Source organism: Pelophylax lessonae (genome assembly GCF_965119305.1).
Source record: "Pelophylax lessonae genome assembly, chromosome: 6".
Taxonomy (NCBI): Eukaryota; Metazoa; Chordata; class Amphibia; order Anura; family Ranidae; genus Pelophylax; species Pelophylax lessonae.
This window is the reverse complement of record NC_138773.1, coordinates 158,622,844-158,645,471: the sequence shown is the minus strand read 5'-3', so window position 1 is coordinate 158,645,471 and position 22,628 is coordinate 158,622,844. Positions and strand designations below refer to the sequence as shown.

The window sequence follows — 22,628 nt, the reverse complement described above, 5'->3', positions numbered from 1 at the left end:
AGTCAACTTCTAAGGTCAGACACTAAAGCAGAGCAGGTAATCTGGCAGCATAACTCTTAGGACTTTAGAGCACACTTCTATTGTGGCCAATGAGGAGCAGACGGTTGCTTGTGGCAGTAAATTGTTGGTAGCTACAGGACTCCTGGAGATACTTTACAGCTTGTGTTTTGCTTGGACTGTGCATGTTGCAGCTGCTGAGTGGCCTTTCAGTTAAGCATGTAGCTAACTTAAAACTAGCGCCACACAGACAATTTTGCGTTTCTATGGTGTAAGCTACATCTATCTTACAGTGGCAATGAGTCGCTCACAAGCGGACCATTGTGCGACAATTAGGGACTGAATGATGCTACCTGGTGTAGTTTACAAAAAATGGGAACATCAAACAATGGATTCCTACTCTTGGAATATCTTTTCTAGTGATTTTGGTAGCACAGCCGAGCTACCTAAAAGTGTTCATGTAACTCAAGCCTTAACCTAACCTCCTACTACTCCTGGAAATCGAGAAAAAAAAAAGTTGATTCCGCTAAAAAAAATGTTATTCAAGATCATTTACGTTTTATTATAACAGGCCAATCCAAATTTAAAGAAAAAAACTGTCATTCTGTGTGTTTATGTAGGTTGAAGACTTGATTGTAAAATACAGGAAAAAGAAAAAAATCGTTGCTGGAATTGTTGTAGAGCCAATCCAGTCAGAAGGAGGAGACAACCATGCATCTGATGACTTCTTTAGAAAACTGAGAGATATTGCTCGTAAGGTTGTAAAGCTTTCAAGTTATTATTATTATTATTATTATTATTATTATTATTGTTTATCCAAATATGAACATAGATCATTCTCTTTAAGTAAATGTATTTTGTTAACATCCATAGATAAAATTGTAAAGGTTTTGCAGTTTTTTTATAGAGGTTGAGGTAACCACCCTGTAGAGATCAAAATCTGTGCCATTTCCAATAAATATGTCTAAAGTTTCAAAACCAATCTACTGAAACTGGTCTGTTTTTCCCTTAATTTTTATTAAAGAGGCTCTTCAGGCACCTGTAAAAAAAAACAGCCACTCACGGTCCAGCAGTGAGCTCATCCCAGTCGTCTTCATCCTCCATCCTCCCTCGGCGGCGCCGGTATCTTCACTATGGGCACCCGGGTGTGACAGCTTGCATCTTCACAGCCGGGTGCCCACTGCGCATGCGTGAGCTGCACTGCGCATCTTGAATGGTGGATGCAGTCTTCTGGGACCTGTCAGTGTCCCAGAAGACTGAAGGGGGGAGGGAGGAGAACTTCCGTTTCCGAGCACCGTGGCGTTCGGAACAGAAGTGGGAGCAAGTACCTGTCAAAATTGGTACCTGCTCCCGCTCCTCAAAAGTGCCAATTGTGCAAGAGGAGTGGGGGACTAATCCTTAAAGTGGAACTTCCCCTTTTGGGTTGAGTTCAGCTTTTAACTAGAAAATCCTCCAATTCAGAATTGTAATTTTAGCGTTTAATTAGGTGTTTTGGTGGTTGTGAGATTTCTGTGGTGAAGTTTCTAGCTGCCACACCTACCACTTCATTTTGAACAGACCCCAATCTTTCCCTTGGACTTTTTGTTTATGGGGAATGCAATGGGAGATGAAACACCCCACATTGGCAAGACGGGAACGGAGAAAAAAACGAGGGCATCTCTGCCATGCTGACATCTCTAAAAGATAAAAGAATACTTCCCCCCTATCTCCTTGTAAACTTTTTTCTAGTGTACACTGCACATGTACAGGGAAGTGTTCTCTCTCAATCCATTCCCTATATCTCTAAGAATGGAGATGGCTTCTGGGACTATGTAATTTCTGCGTGCAGTGGCTGCCCAAAGGCCAAAAAGGAGTGACTGATACCCTGAAGAAGACCTGGAGAAGATGGCGAGGGACAGCCATCTGTCAGGGCTGGAGGAAGACAAACAACCAGGCGAATTTGTATGCAAGTGCGCTGTGCATATTTCAATATTTAACATAACATAAAATCCTCCCATCCTTTAAGCTGTAGCCCCACTGCCCTCCTGCAGGTCCTTGCCTCTTCTGATGACTGCAGCCTTCCATGCTGTCTGAAGTCTGACCAGTAAAACTGTAGTATCAAGCTGCCCACCCCACCCTTTTGTACTAAAATGCCCTAGATTTGAACAGGACACACACGTACTATAAGTGCCGGTTCACACTGATGCGGCTGCGGCGATCGCATGTAATGTCGGAGCGCACTGCTCCCTTATTACATGCGATCGGCTGTGCGGTGCGAGTTTAGCCATACACTTTGTATGGCTAAATTCGCACCGCACCCACAGCAAAGACGCACAGGACCCTTTTTTGCAGCTGCATCAGGATCGGATCGCACAGCAGTTCACACTTGTGCGATCCGATCCTGTGCGAACTGCAAGATCGCACTGCGATATGCGATCAAACTGGGGGTGTCGTTAAGATTACATTGACACCCCCAGCGTATCGCATATGGCAGTGTGAACTGCCAGGGGTGCGTTTGCGATGCGGGAACAGGCTGCAAATTCGCAGCCTTCCCGCATCGCATAAGTGTGAACCGGGGCTTAGAGCAATCTCCTATTTAAGTTACAAATTGTTTACATAACAAAACATTAATTATAACTATGTGATTTTCCAGTACATACAAGACGTACAAAACATACTACAAACTCTTTCTCTTCTAAAGTAAGAGTCTAAAAGAAAATTATTGAATGCTAATCTAGTTCAGTTAAATGTCATATGAATCAAACTTGCATACTTTGTATTCTTGATCTGTCCATGTATCATTGCATATAATTATCTTCTGAAGACCCCACACAATTTAGGTTATTAGTCTGTGGGACATTTATACTTTTGTGGCATTTGTAATAATAGTATCAATTGAGTATCAGTTAGCTATAAAAACCATTATCCCTTAATTAGAGGAGGGGCTAAAATGCATGCAAATCCAATTTCTATTTGGACAGGTCCTAGCCTTGTATATTAACTTGTCATAATGCCGCCCTTGGTTAACCAAATGTATTTCAATCTAGTGCATAACATGCATTTACTCACCAGAACACTTAATTTGAACTGGTTATCTCCAAATCCCAGTAATCCTGTAAAATGTTGCCTGTTACCAGTACCCAAAACATTAAGTATATACAGTAAGCATCTTATTCTGCTTGTTAAAGTAGGAAATTAAAAAAGGATTTTTTAATATTCGCTTTGGATAGTGGGGAGAGCAAATGGAACACCTGTCAAGTTTTTGTTTTCTCTGCCCCGAGATCCACCCTGTCAATTACTTCTGTTTATTGTTATTATCAAGAATGAAAATGAAAGCAAAACTGGAATTTCCAATTCTCCCCAGAACAGGAATAGAGGTGAAATCTTCCAACTAGAACACTTGTTTTTCCCTTATTTTGTAGGGATTTCCACTCCCTTCCTGTTTTGGGTTTGGGACATGATGTGAAGGTAAAGCTTCCCAATGGGACACAGGTGGCAAAAAAACAGGAATTATAACTCCCTTACTCGATCTAAAAAACGTTTTGCCTTTAGTTCTACTTTAACCCTAATTATCTGTTGAGTTACAGAAAACTCAATTATCAGTTACAAGCTATTACTTTGGGTCGTCCTATGTCACTGTACTGTGACTTTCAGTTCAGTCAAAGACTTAAAAATCTGGCCAACTATAGGTATAATGCCTTGCCAATTAGAAGCATTTGGATACTGAAGAAATCAAATGTCCACATTTACCCACACTACAAGAATATTTTTATACCAGAATTCCTTTTCATAATTACTGATGAATTTAAATTAGATTTGTTTCAGTTTTCTGTATTTGCAATAGTAAATTTGCATCATTATTTGTGTTTTAATCCATCCTAATCCTTAAATCTTTACAGCATGGATGTGCATTTTTAGTGGATGAGGTTCAAACTGGAGGAGGAGCAACTGGCAAATTTTGGACCCATGAACACTGGGGCTTGGACGATCCAGCTGATGTTGTTTCTTTCAGTAAGAAAATGATGACAGGAGGGTTTTTTTATAAAGAGGAACTTCGTCCTGATGCAGTAAGTATTCAGACTATTAATACCCAAAGGTGCTAAAGAAAATGTATTATGAAGTACCTATAATCCTGTGTGTTAGCAGCTCCCATTTTAAACATTGAGATTAACTCACTACGATGATTTAAGGGTTACTTTAACCACATTTCTTCAAAATAGTCATTTCACAAACATAAATTTCTCTATTGTTCATTGACGGACGCAGTCTCTGATGCATATCAGTAGGGTTTTTATTCAAACCTGTTTACGGTTACCAGGAAGGAAGGCAAGGTGCATCTGATCCTGGATCTGAAGGCACTGAATTGCTTTGTGCAAGTTCAAAAATTCAAGATGGAATCAGTTTGCACAGTGGTGGCTTCCCTACATCAGGGGGATTTCCTGGCCTCCATAGACATCAAAGATGCCTACCTTCACATCCCAATATGTGCAAGACACCAACAGTTTTTCAGTTTTGCCGTGGGAGAGGATCACTATCAGTTTGTGGCGTTACCCTTTGGTCTCCCTTCTGCTCCTCGGGTCTTCACAAGAGTGTTGGCTCCGGTCCTGGTGCTGTTGCGGCAGTGGGGGATATAGGTCCTGGGTTACCTGGACAATCTGCTTCTACAGGTGGAGTCTTCTACAGAGCTGGAAATAAATTTGGAGATCACCATGAGAACTCTGGAGGAGTTCGGGTGGATTCTGAACCTTCAGAAGTCATCATTGGGCCCTTCCATGAGACTGGACTATCTGGTCCTGACTTTGGACCCGTCCTCAGCCAGGGTGTTTCTTCCTCTGGAAAAACGTCAAACTCCAGACCGCAGTTCAGCTGTTGCTGTCCAGCAAACGGGCGTCCCTTTGGACCTGTATGAGTTCTGGGACTGATGGTGTTGTCCTTTGAGGCGGTCTCCTTTACTCAATTCCACACGAGGATCCTCTAGAAGGAAATCCTTCTCAAATGGAAAAAGAATCCAAGTTCCCTGGACAACCAGATCCAGCTGAGCCAGGTGATCAGAGTCCCTTGTATGGTGGCTTCGGTCCCCGATGCTCAAGCTAGGAAAATCCTTCCTCCCTGTGTATTGGATGATTGTCACCATGGATGCCAGTCTGTCCGGGTGGGGAGGGGTTCTCGGCAGGATGTCTGGTCCCTGGAAGTGTCCAGGTTACTGAGCGATCTGGCTTTGCCTAGTCCACTTGACTGAGCACCTGCAGGGTTGTCCAGTGCACATTCAATCGGAGAATGCCACGGCCGTGGCTTATGTCAATCACCATGGGGGCACCAAAAGTGTCCTTGCGGCTTTGGAAGTGGCAGGCATCCTTCAGTGGGCCGAACACTTTGTTCCAGCTCTCTCCGCTGTTCACATTCCAGGAGGGGAAAATTGTCAGGCTGATTACCTCATCTAACAGGCCTTGAATGCAGGGGAGTGGTCTCTTGGATGTGTTCCAGCAGTTGTGCCTTCGTTGGAGCACTCCAGATGTGGATCTGTTGGTGTCACAGATCAACAGTAAAGTGCAGATGTTTGTGTCCTGTTCCCGAGACCCTCTGGCAGATGCCGCAGATGCGCTGGTGGCCCCGTAGGGTCAATATCAGCTGATGTATTCCTTTCTTCCTCTCAAGTTGCTGCCAAGACTTCTTCACAGGATCAAGGCGGAAGGGATTCCCGTCATTTATGTGGCTCCGGACAGGCCTCGCCGAGCTTGGTACGCTGACCTGGTCAGGCTAGTCGCAGACGCTCCTTGGAGGCTTCCTCTCAGGGAGGATTTACTGTCTCAGTGACCAATCTTCCATCCTGCTTTATGGTCACTGGCTTGATGGCTTGGCTGTTGAAAGCGAGGAAAATGACTTCTGGGAAGATTTATCATCGTACGTGGAAGTCTTATATTGCGTGGTGTGAGTCTCTTGGGGCTCCCCGTCGCTTTTACTCGGTGGCTCGGATATTGGCTTTCCTTCAGTGGGGAGTTGATCAAGATCAAAAGTTGGCCTTGAGTACTATCAAGGGACAGGTTTTGGCCTTGGCAATTTTCTTCCAAAGGCCATTGGCCACCCATTCCCTGGTGCGTAACTTCATCCAGGGGGTGCAACACTTAGTACCTCCGGTGCGACCTCTGTTGCCACCTTGGGACCTTAATTTGGTGCTGTCGGTTCTTCCGAAACCTCCTTTCAAAAGTCTTCAGGAGATTCCTCTGCTTACCCTATCCCAGAAGGTGGCCTTCTTGGTGACTATTACTTCTGCGCGCAGGGTGTCGGAACTGGCAGCATTGTCTTGTCGTTCTCCCTACCTGGTGGTTCACAGGGATAAAGCGGTGCTTTGTCTGGATCCGTCCTTCCTTCCGAAGGTGGTTTCCAGGGCTGCCTGTGTTTGCTGCGATTATTTCCAGATGGATCAGACAGACAGTGGTGCAGGCTTAGTCAATTGGGTCAGGTTCCACCATTCTACTCGAGTGCTTGGTGCTTCCTGGGCTTTTTACCATCAGGCATCTGTGCTTCAGGTTTGCAAGGTGGCTATCTGGTGGCTACCTGGTCGTCTGTTCAAACCTTTTCCAAATTTTATAAGGTGGATGTGCTGGCATCTGCAGATGCCTCTTTTGGCCGCAAAGTTTTGCAGGCTTCTGTTTAGGGGGCTTTTTGGCCTTCCTTGAGGGTGTTTACTGTTTGTTTCATGTGGGCCTCATCTTGTTTTTCTGATGAGACCCATGATGCCTGGTTGGCTATGTTTAGCCTTGGGGACTTGTTTTTTTCTGCTGTTCCCACCCCTCATTTTTATGGCACTGCTTTGGGACATCCCTACTGATATGCATCAGAGACTGCGTCGATCAATGAACGATAGAGAAAACTAGATTTTTTGACATTTTTCTTGTGCATTTGTCAGCCTATAGGAATAAAAAACAGTGGTGCTCGTATCGAAATTGTGTACTAAATAAGCTTCTATGACCTCTAGGCCCGCATCCTGATTCCAGCAAACACATTTTACTTTTTACTCCTTATTGATTTTACTACTATTAGTTCTTGTAACTCGGGTGTTTAAACTGTTCACATTTAGCACTGTCAATTATGCCCTACCAATTGGAAAAAAGTGAGATTATTAAACTGAAAATGTCAGAATCGTGCAACATGACTGCTAATTGGATTTATTTTTCCACTTCGTAAGCCTTACCGAATTTTCAACACCTGGCTTGGTGACCCCTCCAAAACAATTCTGTTGGCTGAAGTTTTAAATGTCATAAAGCGAGAGGATCTCTTAAACAACGCTGTCCAAGCTGGAAAAGTTCTCTTAGATGGCATTCTGGATATCCAGGTAATCTTTAATTATTTTTATATTACATCTGTCTATAGTTTGCTGTTATATCAATACTCACAAATCCTGAACTCTTTAACCATCCACCTACCACCCGCCGTCGATTTACATCGGTCCTTTGACGCTAAATACTGGTATTTTATTCAATGGCGGGCGATTGGCTTTCAGATAAGGGTGGTCCCAGCGGCGGATTCGCTGTGGGATCACTCTTACGGTGAGGCGGAAGAGGTGCCCTGCCGCCGTGTCCCAGCCGTTTTCCCCTGCTGGCAGCGGGGAAAAACTATCCGGCCCCGGATCCTCAGACAGGAATGAGTGAGGGTAAGATGGCCCCCACTCGACTCTGTGGACTTGGAGGACCAGAGCGACGTCAAACGTCGTTGCCTAGCAATCGGTTTAAAGGGCCAATTTTTTTTCAAAAATGTTTTTTTTTCTTTTTTAGTGTAGTTTGACGCCAGATCTCACAATAAAGAAGACCTGTCATGCCTATTTGTATTACAAGGGATGTTTACAAATTCCTTGTAATAGGAAAAAAAATGATCACATTTTTTTTTCTTTTAAAAACTGTGTAAAAATAAAAGAAATAGGAAAAAAAAATGAAAGCTCCCTGTCCCTGTTAGCGTGCAAAAGCGAACGCATACGCAATTCCCGCCCACATATGTAAACGGTGTTCAAACCACACATGAGGTATCGCTGAGATCGTTGGAGCGAGAGCAATAATATGAGCCCTAGACCTCCTCTGTAACTCTAAGCTGCTAACCTGTAGAAAGTTTTAAACTGTCGCCTTTGGGGATTTTTAAGTACCAATGTTTGTCATCATTCCGCGAGCGTGTGCAGTTTTGAAGCATGACATGTTGAGTATCTATTTACTCAGCGTAACATTATCTTTCATATTATGGAAAAAAATTGGGCTAACTTTATTACTGTTTTCTTATTTTTTATTTTAAAAAAGTGAACTTTTTCCCCAAAAAAAAAGCGTTTGGAAGACCGCTGCGCAAATACGGTGTGATAAAAAATATTGCAACAATCTCTATTTTATTCTCTAGTGTCTCTGCTAAAAAAATATATGTTTGGGGGTTCTAAGTTGTTTTCTAGCAAAAAAAACTGATTTTAGCTTGTAAACATCAAGTGTCAAAAATAGGCCCAGTCTTAAAGTGGTTAAGTTGATCTGATGTAAGTTTAGTCGTCACTGGGGGGGGGAGGGGGCAGAGGGAGCCATGGCCCCCCACCCCAACATTATGTTGTGCCCCCTAACTGGATCCTGGCTGCTTTCTGCTCTGGGATGGCGGGTTGGTAAACCCAGATTGTGGGCTCCTGACCCGCCATCCCCGAGCATCAGTGTAAATAATGGAGCCGCACTAGAGGAAGCAGAGCCGCTGCTTCCTGTATAGTTCTGGCTCCTGTAACAGGCGGAGTGATATCAAATGCACTCTGCCTGTGACAGGGCACAGGAGAGATACAGGAAGCAGAGGCTCTGCTCTCTACTGCCAGCAGTACTCGCCAGCAGTAACCGCCAGTACCCGCCAACAGTACTTACCAGCAGTACCAGCCAGCTGAACCCACCAGTGGTACCCGCTAGAAGTACCCACCAGCAGTATCAGCCCTGGAGGACAGCCAGCAGCAGCCATCAGCTATACCTGCCTGGGGAACAGCAGCAGCCAGTGATACCTGCAGGAATCCTGAGGAAGAAGTGAAGATTGAGGTTCAGGTAAGCTGCAGTGCATCCGTGTTAAAGCAGCCTTAAGCCTCATTCACACCATCGGTCCAATCAGGCCCACCTGTTTTTTTTTTCAGGTGGACCCAATCAGACCCTCCATTTACCTCTATTGAGCGACAGATGTAAACGTCTGTTTACACCCACCTGTCTCCAATCTGATCCACTTAAAAAAACAGAATGGGATTTGTCCCCTTCTGTCTGATCGGATCGGAGGGGGCATAGAGTAGAAGGGGCTGTTTCCATGTCTGTTCTGCATATGCTGAGTGGACACAGACCTGTCATCTGCCCGCTCTGCTCATTTTGGCCCGCGACCGGTTACCAAGTCGCTAAAGTGGACCTCACTCCTCAAAAGGTTAGACACCCCTGCTGTAGGGCACGAGTCCCAGATAGAGAGGTGCACTGTAGCAGCCTTCCCCCTTCGTTTCGTTGCGGTGTGTGGCGGAGCGAAGGAGTCCCAGATTGAGAGGTGTGCTGTACTGTAACACACCAGGAGACCCACGGGGAAATCCTAAAGATCTCCCATGAAGTTGATAGAAGTATTAAGACCGCCGCCACGATCGCGGCTAGCTTTAACATTTTCATCACTGTGGTTGGCAGGTCTACTATTCTTCCCTACCTCCTCCGCACTGAGAGCATGGCATAAATTCTAGGCTTTATTACTGCGTAAACTGGCATCAATACTAGGCTTTAATATTGTGTAAACTGGCACCAATACTAGGTTTTATTACTGCGTAAGCTGGCTCCAGCACTAGGCTTTATAACTGCGTAAACTGGCACCATTATTAGGCTTTATTGAATATGTGTCCTACTTTCAGAGGGGGTTCCCTTGCAGAGGGGGCAGGAAAGATCCTGGTAGCATGCTTCAGTGTTTGTAGCTGATGGTGTTTATTTTCCCTTAGTCTGGCTGGTCTCTGGTTGGCGGCCATGTTTGTGTAGTCGGATGATGTCACGGGGGCCATTTTCCCTTTATTCTGGCTGTTCTCTGGTTGGCAGCCATGTTTGTGTAGTCGGATGATGTCACGGGGGCCATTTTCCCTTTAGTCTGGCTGGTCTCTGGTTGGCAGCCATGTTTGTGTAAACAGATGATGTCACGGGGCCATTTCCCCTTCGTCTGGGAAGCTGCTGAAGCTCCTCCTCTTCCTCCTTAGTTTCCTCTTCCTGTGCCCAGGACGTATGAACAGGGATAGCGTCCATGATGATGATGGGTTTGAATTCTCCACGCTCCTCCTGTCGGTCCCCTACCTTCCCCTGCTCAGGCTGTTTCATCTGATTCTGAGCCTGATGCCGCTGTGGACGTGGCCTGTCCAAGGGGATTTAATATCACACCCCCTGATCCATTCGATAGGATGATTTCTCCATGGTCGCAGCAGTGAATTAAAAAGTGCTGGTAGATGCACTTATCACTGCAGTGCGTGAAACTTTACAAATGGAGGATGCGGCTGATGTAGGCACGGACGTGGCTGTGTCGTTTGGTACTCACAAGTCGCATCGTACTCCACAGGTGTTTCCTTATGTGCCTTATTTTGATAGGTTTTCCTGTAAGGAATGGGAACAGCCAAAATTACCCATTGTAGTCCCCAAAGTTTTGCTGTACATTACCCTTTTATGGAGTAACTTTTTTTAAAAAAATGGGCTAGTCCACCAGTGGTGGACCCTCCTGTTTCCAGGTTAAATAAAGGAATCCCCATCCTTTTAAGGACCCGGCTGACAAAGCGGAGGCTGTGGCGCGCAGCATGTTTACTATGGCTGGTTCGGCATTGCGGCCAGTTTTTGCTCAGCCCTGGTGTCTCAGACCCTAACTGAATTGGCCAAGCTTTTGCGCCAAGGCCTAGGGGGTGAGGAGGTCCCAGCTGCTTATGTTGATTTAGTGAACCAGTTGGTCCATGGGCTGCAGTTTTTGTGGTGCAGCTGTGGACACAGCTCCTCTGTTGTCCAAAATTAGTTTTAGCGGTGGTGATTAGGCGCATGCTGTGGCTTAAGAATTGGTCTGCAGGCCAAGCCTCTAAGAAAAACCTCATTGATCTGCCCTTTCAAGGCGATCGCCTGTTTGGGGCTACCCTGGATGACATCGTTAAGAGTATCACGGGGGGGGGGGGGGGTGAGGGTACCTTCCTGCCATAGTCTAGGAAAGGGAAGGAGCCTCGTCGCAGACGGGGGCACTCTTTCTCAGTAAATATAAAATTATTTTGTGCTTCTGGGACGGAGAATAAGGGAAATACATCTTTCAAATCTTCCCCGGGAAGTTCCAAGCATCCTTGGTCTGGTAAGCCTAGAGCTAACTTCTCCGGACCCGCAGGTTCCACAAAATGTTTCTTTTACAGACAAGACCCCTTCAGCATGAAGGTCTGCCCAGATCCATTATCGGGTGGGAGGACATTTTTGCTGGTGTCCGGCCTCTAGGACCTCTTTCATAAGCGCCAAGGGGATCCACAAAATGATTATTTTGGGGGTACCCAGAAAGGGGTTGCAAAGCTTGTTCTTTTCAGGTTTTTTTAGATCCTGTGTCTCCTTGTGCGGATTTAATTCCTGCAAAGGCTCAGATGATGTCTGAACTACCTAAGGTCCCCCCCTATCCCTGTCCAGGGAATTGATTTACTTAGGTCTGATTATAATTTTGACCAGGGTGGTCCTTCCTCTGTTGAAATTTCAGGAACCACAGGTCATGATTCACCGGCTGCTGTCACACAGACAGTTCTCTCCCCCGATTTTCATACAGGTTCTGAGTCTGATGGTATCCACCTTCAACACAGTTCTGTTTGCACAGTCCTACATGCAGCTCCTTTAGCAGGTTCGGCTCCACAGGAGGATACAGACGTTCGTGACGAGGTCATGGGGTCCTCTGACAGACGCCTCGTGCGTCCAAGGGCCACGGTAAGGCCAGTATCATTCTCAGCTAAGGCTTCTTCCACAGTTCCAGAGAGGAATCAAGAGCGAAGATCTTCAATCATCCTGGTAGCTGTAAACGTCTCTTGGGGGCTTCCTCTCAAAGAAGTCCAGTTGCCTCAAGGACTAATCTACCATCCAGCTTTACAGCTGGTTTTAATGACTTCGCTATTGAAAGCCAGGTACTGAGAGATAGAGATCTGTCTGGATCAGTGATCTCTGCTATAGTGAAGGCAAGGAAGTAGTCCTCCAGCAAGATATACCATCGTACATGGAAAGCGTACATTTCTTGGTGTGAGTCGATTGGCGCTCTTTCTCGATCCTTTTCTGTGCCTGGGTTCTTAACCTTTCCCAGAAGTTAGCCTTGAGTACCATCAAGGGCCAGGTGTCTGCCTCGGCAATCTTTTTTTCAGCGACCCCTAGCCACATTTCCCTTGCCTACGTTATCCCAGACGGTGACATTCTTGGTGGCTATTACCTCGGTCCACTTGGTATCGGAATTGGCGGCATTATCCTGTCACAGTCCCTATTTAGTGGTCCATAGGGATAAAGTGGTTCTTCGTCCCTGTCCATCATTCCTGCCCAAATTTGTCTCTGACTTCCATTTGAATGAGGACATGTGTTGCCTTCCTTGCGTCCCAAGCCGGCTCATCCCAAGGAATTTGCTTTGCATACCTTAGATGTGGTTCGTGCGATTCGGGTGTATCTGGCAGCTACTGAGTCCTTTCTGACGTCAGACTCCCTTTATATGGTCTTGGACAAGAAAAGGGCTGGCCGCTTCTTCAGCTACCATCTCCAGATGGATCAGATAGACGGTGACTCAGGCCTATTCCATTAAAGGTCAGGTTTCCACCTTTCCCTGCCACCACGCATTCTACTCGGGCGCTGAGTGCTTCTTGGGCCTTCCCTCATCAGGCTTGAAGTTTGCCAGGCGGCCACTTGGTTGTCCATGCATACCTTCATGAAATCCTATAGGGTAGATTCTTTGGCATCTGCGGATGCTTCTTTCACCTGCAAAGTTTTGCAGGCTGCTGTTTAAGAGGGGCTGTTCCCTCCTTAAGGGGTGTTTTTTTTCTTTAAAACGTTATTTTTCCGACGGGGTTCCTGTTTCCCGGTAAGGCTCTTGTGTCCTGGTTAAGGGCTGCTATGTTAAGCTGTGGGTTTTTTTCCCCACAACTCATTTTCCTTTTTGCACTGCTTTGGACATCCCACTAGTTATGATTTATGGAACGCTGTGTCTGTCGATGAGCGAAAGAGAAAATTGAGCACCCACCCCTCTATGGAGTTCTGATACTTCCAATACTGCTTGCTACTAAACTGATTACCTATGGCAGAGAAGGGTAGTATACCACCTGGGACTGCCCATAGGTGTAGCAAAGTCTTTTTTCTGCCTAGTGGAGAAGTTGTGTCCATCAATGAACTCAGAGCAATTGATTTTGCAGTAAGTCAAAAATACAATTTTCTTCATAAATTGAGGCCAAAATGTATTCTGCTACATGTCTTGGGAGACAAAAATCCCAATAAGTGTAAAATAATTGGTTTATGCAAAAGTTATAGCGTTTACAACCTATGGTATATATACTGGAATTTCTGCAACTATAGACGCTATACTGTAAAGGCGGTGATCAGAGACTTATAGTGGTACTGTGATAGGGTGGCGGGAAAGCTGTCACTAGCAGACACTATCTGTGAGGGTCACTGACACTGACATTGCTAGTGACACTAATAGTGATCAGTGATAATACTGACATTGTAATAATGACACTGGCTAGGAAGGGCCTAACATCTAGGGGGCAAATAAGGGGTTAACTATGTGCCTAAGAATGTGTAATGTGTTCTGTTTTTACTTTGCTATCTGTCTGTTTCTTCTCTGTGCTTGGCAGGGAGAAGAAACGGCCAGATTGCTGTTCACATTTCACAGAGTTCTGTGTTTTTGTAAACGCAGAACTCTGTGTGTGCCTGGCCACAGCTGATGAGCTGACTTCAGCTAAAATCATTGACTGAAATCAGCTGCCAGACTTGTGCTATGTCCAGTCACAGCACAGGGGCTTGTGCCCCGTACCCGGAAGCAAGCCGGCAATGTACAGATACATTGTCAGGCTCACCTGTGCCGCTCCCCCACTGTAAAACTATTGTGGGAGGACAGCAAGTATTTAAACCTTGTTATCTGGCAATTATTTTATTGCATTTTCAACTGAAATGATTAAGCCCTGATCTTAGAAGGTGAAATAATTAGAAGTATATGCCATTTCTTGCAGTCCCGGTATCCACATCTTGTGAGCAGAGCTAGAGGTAGAGGGACATTCTGTGCTTTCGACGCTCCAAATGATGCAACTCGTGTTAAGTTAATATCACAAGCAAGAAATAAAGGTAAGTTGACATTATTTCTCCAGACGATGTACCTTTTTATTTGAAAATTCTGGTTTAGAGTGGACTGACCATTCAATATAGTAATGTTAACCACCTTATTGTAGCAGTGCAATCAGTACTGTACTACATAAAGCAGATAACAGAAGTTTGGAAGGCACCCAGCAGGTCCAACCAATGCGGGCTGCCTGCAGAACAGTACATGGGGGTGGACCAAGCAGAAAGAGCAGCAGTTACAGGTCTTTTATAGGATGCTCTGCATAGAAACCAATCAGCTTCCAGGTACAAGCTGAAGTTAGAAGCCGATTGGCTACCATGCACAGCTGCATCAGAGTGAAGCCCGGTGCACACAAAAAGAATAGCGGAGGAATGATCATCCGTTTTTTTTTTTGTTTGTTTTTTTTGCATGCTAGTCTCGTATCGAAAAACCAATAGGTTGCTAAAGACAGAATACAATTTTGGAAGTAATGTATTCTTTCATTTCCAAGCATGCATGGTCTTGACCATTCAGCTCTGCGATGCAGAAAAATAGGTTTGTGAAAAAACAAAAACATTTGCTTGAAAGTGACCCGGTCACCAACCCATGTCTATTAAGATAAACATTTCTGGTTACAGGGTTCACATATATACATATACTCGCATATATTCTAGCCTTTATTTTCCTAAAAATAAAAAAGCCTGCTGTGCTGAAAATTTATACCATATTCATTTATGCTCCTCCAACACCTTCCGAACCAACAAAGCCACTCACAGCTCATCAGCCAAGGTTCTGAAAGGGGCCAGGAAAGATCAGTATCAACATTGGTTGGAGACTTGTAAGGCTTCCCCCAATGTTTGTAGTGTTAGAGGTGAATAAAAAGACAAGGTCTGTTTTCAGGAAAGTGGGGAAAAATGATTGATTCAAGGTGCTTGAAAGCTTTACAAAAGCTTGCTGTACACACTTTTCATATGTACAGTAGAAAGCCTTAAAGTGACTATAGAGCTTGGTCAGACATGCATGTAAACTCTCACCATCAGGCTATGGCTAGATTTCTACATTTTTATGCAAGCACATATTGCCCAAGTACTGTTAGTTTATCTGATTGAGAAGAATAGATAATCGTCAAAATTGTTAAACCTGTCCAGTAATACCTTCCCATCTCTGGTGATTTTAAAATAGGGTAGTTGAAATCTAAAGTGAAACTAAGCCCTCCTATCCTTTACAGCGAAGAAAGCTGTCATCTTAGTGTTTGATCTGCAGTTGCCATAGTGTTGCACATGTAATCAGTTATGACACCAGTTATTTAATGGCTTGAGAGTGTAGTTAAACACATAAGCAACCGTGGCAGTAAATATTCATGGCATACATTGATTGCAACTGTTTTGGGAAACCGAAAATTTATTTGGTTTAGTTCAACTTTAAAGTCACATGAAAAGTATTTAAGCAGTTTAAATCTTGTCCAGTTCCATATTTTTATGTACTTTAAAGGATACCAGTCATGAGAGTAAAAATAGGGGCTGCCATTGCTGGGCATCCTGAAAATACTCAAAAAAACAAAAATAAATCTGCGCTGACCTTTTAGGGGAACTGCTGCAACCCCAATCCTGGAAGGGGGGGTGGGGTAATAAATATGTGCAAAAATGGTGCGTTATTCCTTTAAATCTTATAAAAGAAAATAAATGCAATGTGAACTAAATGTTACTTTTAAATGCTGCAGTGCTTGGCTGCGCACGTATCACTTAATGCTAAATACCAGTGTAAAACCCAATGAAGTGCAAATATAACTAAATATGAATAAAATGTGATTTCAACTCAGAGTTGAAATCACAAACTCAGAGTTGAAATCACATCAGTTAATTGGTACGACGTAACAAATTTGCTCACAACTATGCTTCCAGAATTCTTTATCTACATATGATTCGCCATTACTCCCAATTTTGGGGAACCCAAAATTTCCCATAGGCATGGAGGCACAATCTTTTAGATCTCTCAGTATGACAGGTCCTTTCCAAGCCGTACATTTCTTAAGGGAAGATAAATGGCCTTCTCTGGAGACATTAATGAATGAGATGAATGTTTTTAGGCTTCCCTTCTGGAACGCACTTTAATTATCACATTTTCTTCGCTCAATCCCTAACCCTCAGAATTATAACCGTCAATTGACAACCTTTGAAAGATACTGCTCAGATGCAGGAAACATTTATCACATGATATCCAAAATATATGATCTGATAAATACACCTGAAAGGCAATATCAATTATCTTATTTTGACAAATGGGAGAGGGAGTTGTCTCGTGCCTTCTCACCGGAGCAGCGTCAGAGTATGATCAACCTTGTCCATAAATCCTCTATATGTACTAAATATCAAGAAACAGATTTTAAAACATTGACAAGGTGGTATTACACTCCATATAAATTACACAAAATCTCGATTAATAACTCGGATCGATGCTGGCGCTGCTCGGTAGAAGAGGGCACATTAATCCATATTTTTTGGTCTTGCCCCAAATTGACAGACTTTTGGAAAAAGGTTAGAGTGATCATGCAAAAGTTTACAGAAGTTGAGATTCCGGAAGATCCGTCTTTTTTTCTTCAACTAAATAACTCATCAATGAGGAAATATAGAGAATCGGTAATATGTCCTCTTGCAAATGCGGCCAGACTTTGTATACCCCTTAACTGGAAAAAACAAACATCTCCAACAATAGCAGGTTGGGTTCGGAAAATAGGGGAGATAAACAAAATGGAGGATTTAGTAATGACAGCTCAACATAAGAGGGAAAAATATATAGAGACGTGGGGAGCATGGAATCTATTTATCTTATAGAGAGAAGGTATAGCACTACTAGATTGAAAAATTGAATGGAAGTATGATGTAAGCATTAAATATTATTCTTTGGGTAGAGGTAACATTTGCCCGCCAGGAAATGGAAGGGATCAATATCCCCCCCCCCCTCTTTTCTTTTTTTTACCTTCCCCTCTGGTTTTTTTTTTTTGTTTTTTTGGGGGGTTTTGAGGGTTGTTTATGCAGGTATAAAAGAAGGAAAATTGGGGTGGGAAGAGACTGTACTATGTGTAGCTTTATCATGAAGACAAGTTGGCTATATAGGAATAGAAGTAGGGTACTGCAGATAAATTGGGATAAGAGGTTGTGATTGTTATATATTTGTATTAAAAAGAACCCTACTTTTTCCTACATTGTTAAATTACATGATTATAATGTATACTTTTGTTGTACAGACTTATCTCAAACTCTTAATAAAAAAATGTATAAGTGAAAAAAAAAAAATATGAATAAAATGATGTGAAAATAGAAATGCACAAAAACATACAATCAACTGAAAGATATCAATGTAAACCACAGCAAAGTGCATATGCTATTGAGTGCAAATGAATTGATGTAAAAAATAAATATACATGAAAACATGCACAAACATATAGTCCACTGAAAAGTGCCAATTGAAGAGTGCTCTGTGCTCCACCATGCAAAAAGTCCATAGGGGCTCTACTTATTGGGAGTGGATGGTCTTATACCACAGTGTATTGATCCCGATTACAGAGATCAAAGAAAGCCTGCAACGAGTCTCCTGGGTGCTGATGTCAATAGACCCAAATATCCACTGCATGCATCAAATTGAATAAGCTCATCATATGGCCAAACATGAAATAGGGAGAAGCCTCAAAAGTGTGCATCCGTAAAAACAATTTATTAAAACAGAAACCGATGTACACATATGAGAAAGCAGTAAAATCGAGCATGAACAAAAAAAATTAAAATGTCTCCAATCCTAGAAGACGACGTTTATTTTTTTTTTATAAAATGCGTCGAATGGAGAGCATGTGTGATGTCTTTATGGCTAAATAGACTGGTGACACCGTGGCCAGCTTTTTTCATGCTTGATTTTTCTGCTTTCTCATAAGTGTAAATCTGTTTTTAATAATTATTTTTTACGGATTCACACTGTGAGGCTTCTCCCTATTTCATGTTTGGTCATATGTATTTTTACGGATTCACACTGTGAGGCTTCTCCCTATTTCATGTTTGGTCATATGATGAGCTTATTCCATTTGATGCATGGAGTGGATATTTGGGTCTATTGACATCAGCACCCAGGAGACTCCTTGCAGGCTTTCTTTGATCTCTGTAATCGGGATCAATACACTGTGGTATAAGACCATCCACTCCCAATAAGAAGAGCCCCTATGGACTTTTTGCATGGTGGAGCACAGAGCACTCTGTGGTAACAGACCATCAACTTCCAATGAGGAGCACCTCACTGTAGAGCACCTGTGGATTTTTCGCATCGTGGAACGTAGAGCACTCTTCAATTGGCACTTTTCAGTGGACTATGTTTGTTTTTTTGTGCATGTTTTCATGTATATTTATTTTTCACATCTATTTGCACTCAATAGCATATGCACTTCGTTGTGGTTTATATTGATATCTTTCAGTGGATTGTATAATTTTGCTCCTTTCTATTCTTCACATAATTTTATTGATATTTAGTTATATTTGCACTTCATTGTGGTTTACACTGGTATTTAGCACTAAGTGATACATGTGCAGCCAAGCACTGCAGCATTTAAAGAAACATTTTGTTCACATTGCATTTATTTTCTTTATCACAAGATTTAAAGGAACAGCACAACATTTTTGCACATATCCTGAAAACACGATTTGCTTGGCTGTGGCTGCCTTCAATATTTATGGCTTTTTTTAAATATATATTTTTCAGACTTAGTATGTGCCTGGTGATAAGAGTGGTCCAAACTCCTGATCTGCATACTTCTTTTAGGCTTGTGATTGATAAAAAATATTAAAGCTATTGGATCATTATGATGGGCAGGCAACTAGCATTACAGTAGGCGAGGTCGGTGTTTCTGCTAATGAGAGGTTTCCTTTACAGTCTGTTCACACTGAATACGAATTTGAAATCGCGATACTTTAGCGTGATTTCAATGCTGCCGGTCAGTGAAATCGCCAAAAATAGTGCAGGAACTTTTTGCAAATCTGTGCAGTCGGAGTTGCACCAATTTGAATGGTGCCATAGGCACAAATAGGATGTGACTTGTCATGTGATTTTAAACTTTCAAACCACATAAGTCACACCGGTGTGAATGGGGGCTAAATGATACAAACTGTTAACATGCAATGTTCTAAACTGCACAGAAGCAGGAATATACTAATGATCGTTTTCTCCTCTCAGGTGTTGTACTTGGAGGTTGTGGTGACCGATCTATCCGCTTTAGGCCAACCTTGGTCTTCAAAGAGCACCATGCACATCTGTTCTTGAACATCTTCAATGACATCCTGAGGGATTTCAAGTAGAAACTGATTCAGCTGAGCTGCCTTACTCAAAAGGAAGGAGATCATGCAATCTGTTTTTTTATTAATCTCTACTACTGTATACACACAGTTCAGGTGTAACTTTAGCGAAGGAAGAATATTTTTGCTCCTGAGCCAAAACAGTGTTCCCATACAAATCCGTTTTAATGCCCTGCAATGCCTATTTTCATGGGAAAACACATTTTTTTCTAGTGTACAGGATATAGTGTTCAGGGATGTTATCAAAATAAAAAAATTCAATACAAAGTACTTATTAATACTGTATAATAATGAAGATGTTGTGTAACAAAGAGACTGTGAAATTATTTTTCTTTCTCCCATTCAATTACCTTTATTGCTTTGAGAGTGTCAGTTTCACAATGCAGGTTCAGTGTATGTGTTGTTTTATCAATGTAAGTGTTAAGGATTAGGAAAAATGGTAGAATTTTTTGGCCCGCCTTACACCATTTATTGTCCCCACAGTGTGAGTGTCTGGTTCTGTGAGATTAGTTGTCTACATTGGATTTATAATTAGATTAGAAATGGCATCCTGTTCGAGTAGCACTAGATAAATGACCCCACATTAAATAGATTTGCATGTTATGGTATAGAGAAAAAAAATCAAATCGTCTTTAATTATATGTGACCTATTTCCCTTTGCTAGACCTTTGCATATGAAATCCTCTACATAATCGCCATAAAGAACATCAGTCATACAGACAAGTATCTTTCAGCCATTCTTAATTGTTTTTATCGGTATTCTGTGCTTTGCTCTCCAAAGCATTTATTTTTGCTACAGCTAGTATGAGTTAAATATTTTTTTTTCGAAATAAGAAGCCATCTTGTCATTGTCTCTTCCTGATAAATTCACGCTAGTTTAACTCAGGTTATCCATGTAATTAGCCTATTTGTTGTATACCTTTAATAAATGACTACTTATCCGAAAAAAATATTATATGAAAGAGGTACAAAAATGTTACATAATTGCATAGTTGGTAAGGTTGAGAAAAGACATCAGTCCATCCAGTTCAACCTATGATGTGTGTGTGTGTGTTTGCTGTTAACCGTACATTGTATACCCCTGTATGTTGTGTGTGGTCTTTAAGGTGCCCATCTAATAGTTTTTTAAAACTGTTGATGCTCCCTGCTGATACCACTGCTTGTGGAAGAGAATTGTATATCAGAGTACTACATGTTATTAGATATTTGATAGCTTATATACTGTGCAGACTATGGTCAGTTTTTTTAGTCAAAATATATTAATAAATATTTGGTGGTTTTTCTCAATAATATTGGACTGGAAGCCATGTGTGGGCTTTAAATAATAAGTTTCCATGTGATTATTTTAATTGTCCTTTGTTCTAACCCAAATATTTGCCTATCACGCGGTTATTCCTCATTCAGTAGAGATCACGTATGGTGTCACAAGTCAGTCATATATGCAGTGGCTATGAGAGATGAGTGGATCTGCCTGGGGTCGGTTTGCTAACATTTCCGAGAATCTTGCTTAAAATTAATGAGCTTTGCAGCAAACCAATTTGATGTCAATGAGGGGGCAAATCTTGTTGTTTAATTCTGGCCAAGTTATTGACAAAGACATGGGAAGCGGGCACTGCCATGGGGCACATGTACCAATGTCTAAATTATATAATTAAAAACAAATTCGCATTGCCTACACAGAATGTTCCGCTCTCCCTAACCTCTCCAACACACAATGACAATATAGCTGCTGAAAGCCCTTCCTTTATTAGAAACCGAACCAGATTATCTATTCCTTAATGTTACTAGCTTTTGTGACTCATCTGAACAAGGGCAAAGGCTCTGCACTGCATTATAGGTTCTCCTTGTCTCTGGTGGAGAATCTGCAAAGTTTTTAAACCAAACGGTAGCCGCAAACCTGAACCTTACCCCTTGTGAATAGAACATATGTATAAGTAAGTGTTTAGAAGCAAAAGATCTTTTGGCTGTAGAATCCCTAAATGTCTAACCACCATCTGATATGTGTGGCTGAAATGACAAACCTTTTGAAACCACTTGGACTCAATAGACTCGGCCAAATGTGTATGTTTAAATTAACGTTCTGTACTGGAGCCAAATATATATACAGTATATTGTTAGACTGCCCATAGAAATGCATACCATCTGTAAGACATATTTTGGATTTTCTTTGATTATAAAGTGTATAGATTTTCATAAATTATAGCTATGCTCTTGTATAATGCCTGAGTGGAATGCAGATTTCTAGAGCGTCTCATTTGCATATGGGTCACTTGTATGCTTTCCTCTAAACATTATTTAAGATTGTTGCTCTCTTGGGCAGTCTGCATCTTTTACATTTGGTATTCTGACAGACAGTCATCATATGACATTTTTTTTAAATTGGATCTGCAGGGGTAAATTTTAATCCATATAGTAAATAATTATTGGTATATTAGAAATAAAACTGCATATTCTACCATAATTGCGTGAGTGTGGATACTCAAGTATGAACCAGAAGCCCTAAAAATACTGAAAGCTTATCTGGACTGACCATGAGAGTTAATGCTCTCCTGGGAAGCAACATGTGGAGATACAGTTGTGCTCATAAGTTTATATACCCTGGCAGAATTCTCGGAAAAATGGTCAAGAAATCATAAATTCTGCCAGGGTATGTAAACTTATGAGCACAGCTGTAGCTCCCTTTCACCCATCCTTGCATGAGCTGAGAACAAGGATGCGCTAAAATCCTTACTCTGAGAACAATGCGCACACTGCACTCTGATCTTTTACTCTGCAGTAATGAACAGCTTCAAGTGCTGGGCAGAGGCTTTACCTATTCCAATAAATGTGAAATTCTTGATATTGCCTTGAAAAGCACAAAAGTATCATTTAAGCTGTTTATAAAGTTATTTTAAAGAAAGCAGCTCTGCCTTTCTTTGGACTCTATTAGTTGAGAGACAACTTATATGAAAATCTTTGCAGGTACATTACAATTTTCGATGAATATTTGGTATTCTGTGCCTACATTAAATCCAGCAGTTGAAACGTCACTACCTATCTATAGGCGTT

General features: G+C 42.3%; 1 protein-coding gene across 1 annotated transcript in view; it reads left to right on the top strand.

Moving 5' to 3' along the window:
• Window positions 1–19,947, top strand: part of ABAT (4-aminobutyrate aminotransferase) — a 252,910-nt gene extending 232,963 nt beyond the window's left edge. The window contains exons 12-16 of the mRNA XM_082261300.1: window positions 618–755; window positions 3,876–4,043; window positions 7,163–7,309; window positions 14,165–14,276; window positions 19,462–19,947. Coding sequence (XP_082117426.1) covers window positions 618–755; window positions 3,876–4,043; window positions 7,163–7,309; window positions 14,165–14,276; window positions 19,462–19,583 — 687 coding nt within the window. The 3' untranslated portion in view covers window positions 19,584–19,947. The remainder of the gene's footprint in view (window positions 1–617; window positions 756–3,875; window positions 4,044–7,162; window positions 7,310–14,164; window positions 14,277–19,461) is intronic.
• The last annotated feature ends 2,681 nt before the right edge of the window (window positions 19,948–22,628 follow it).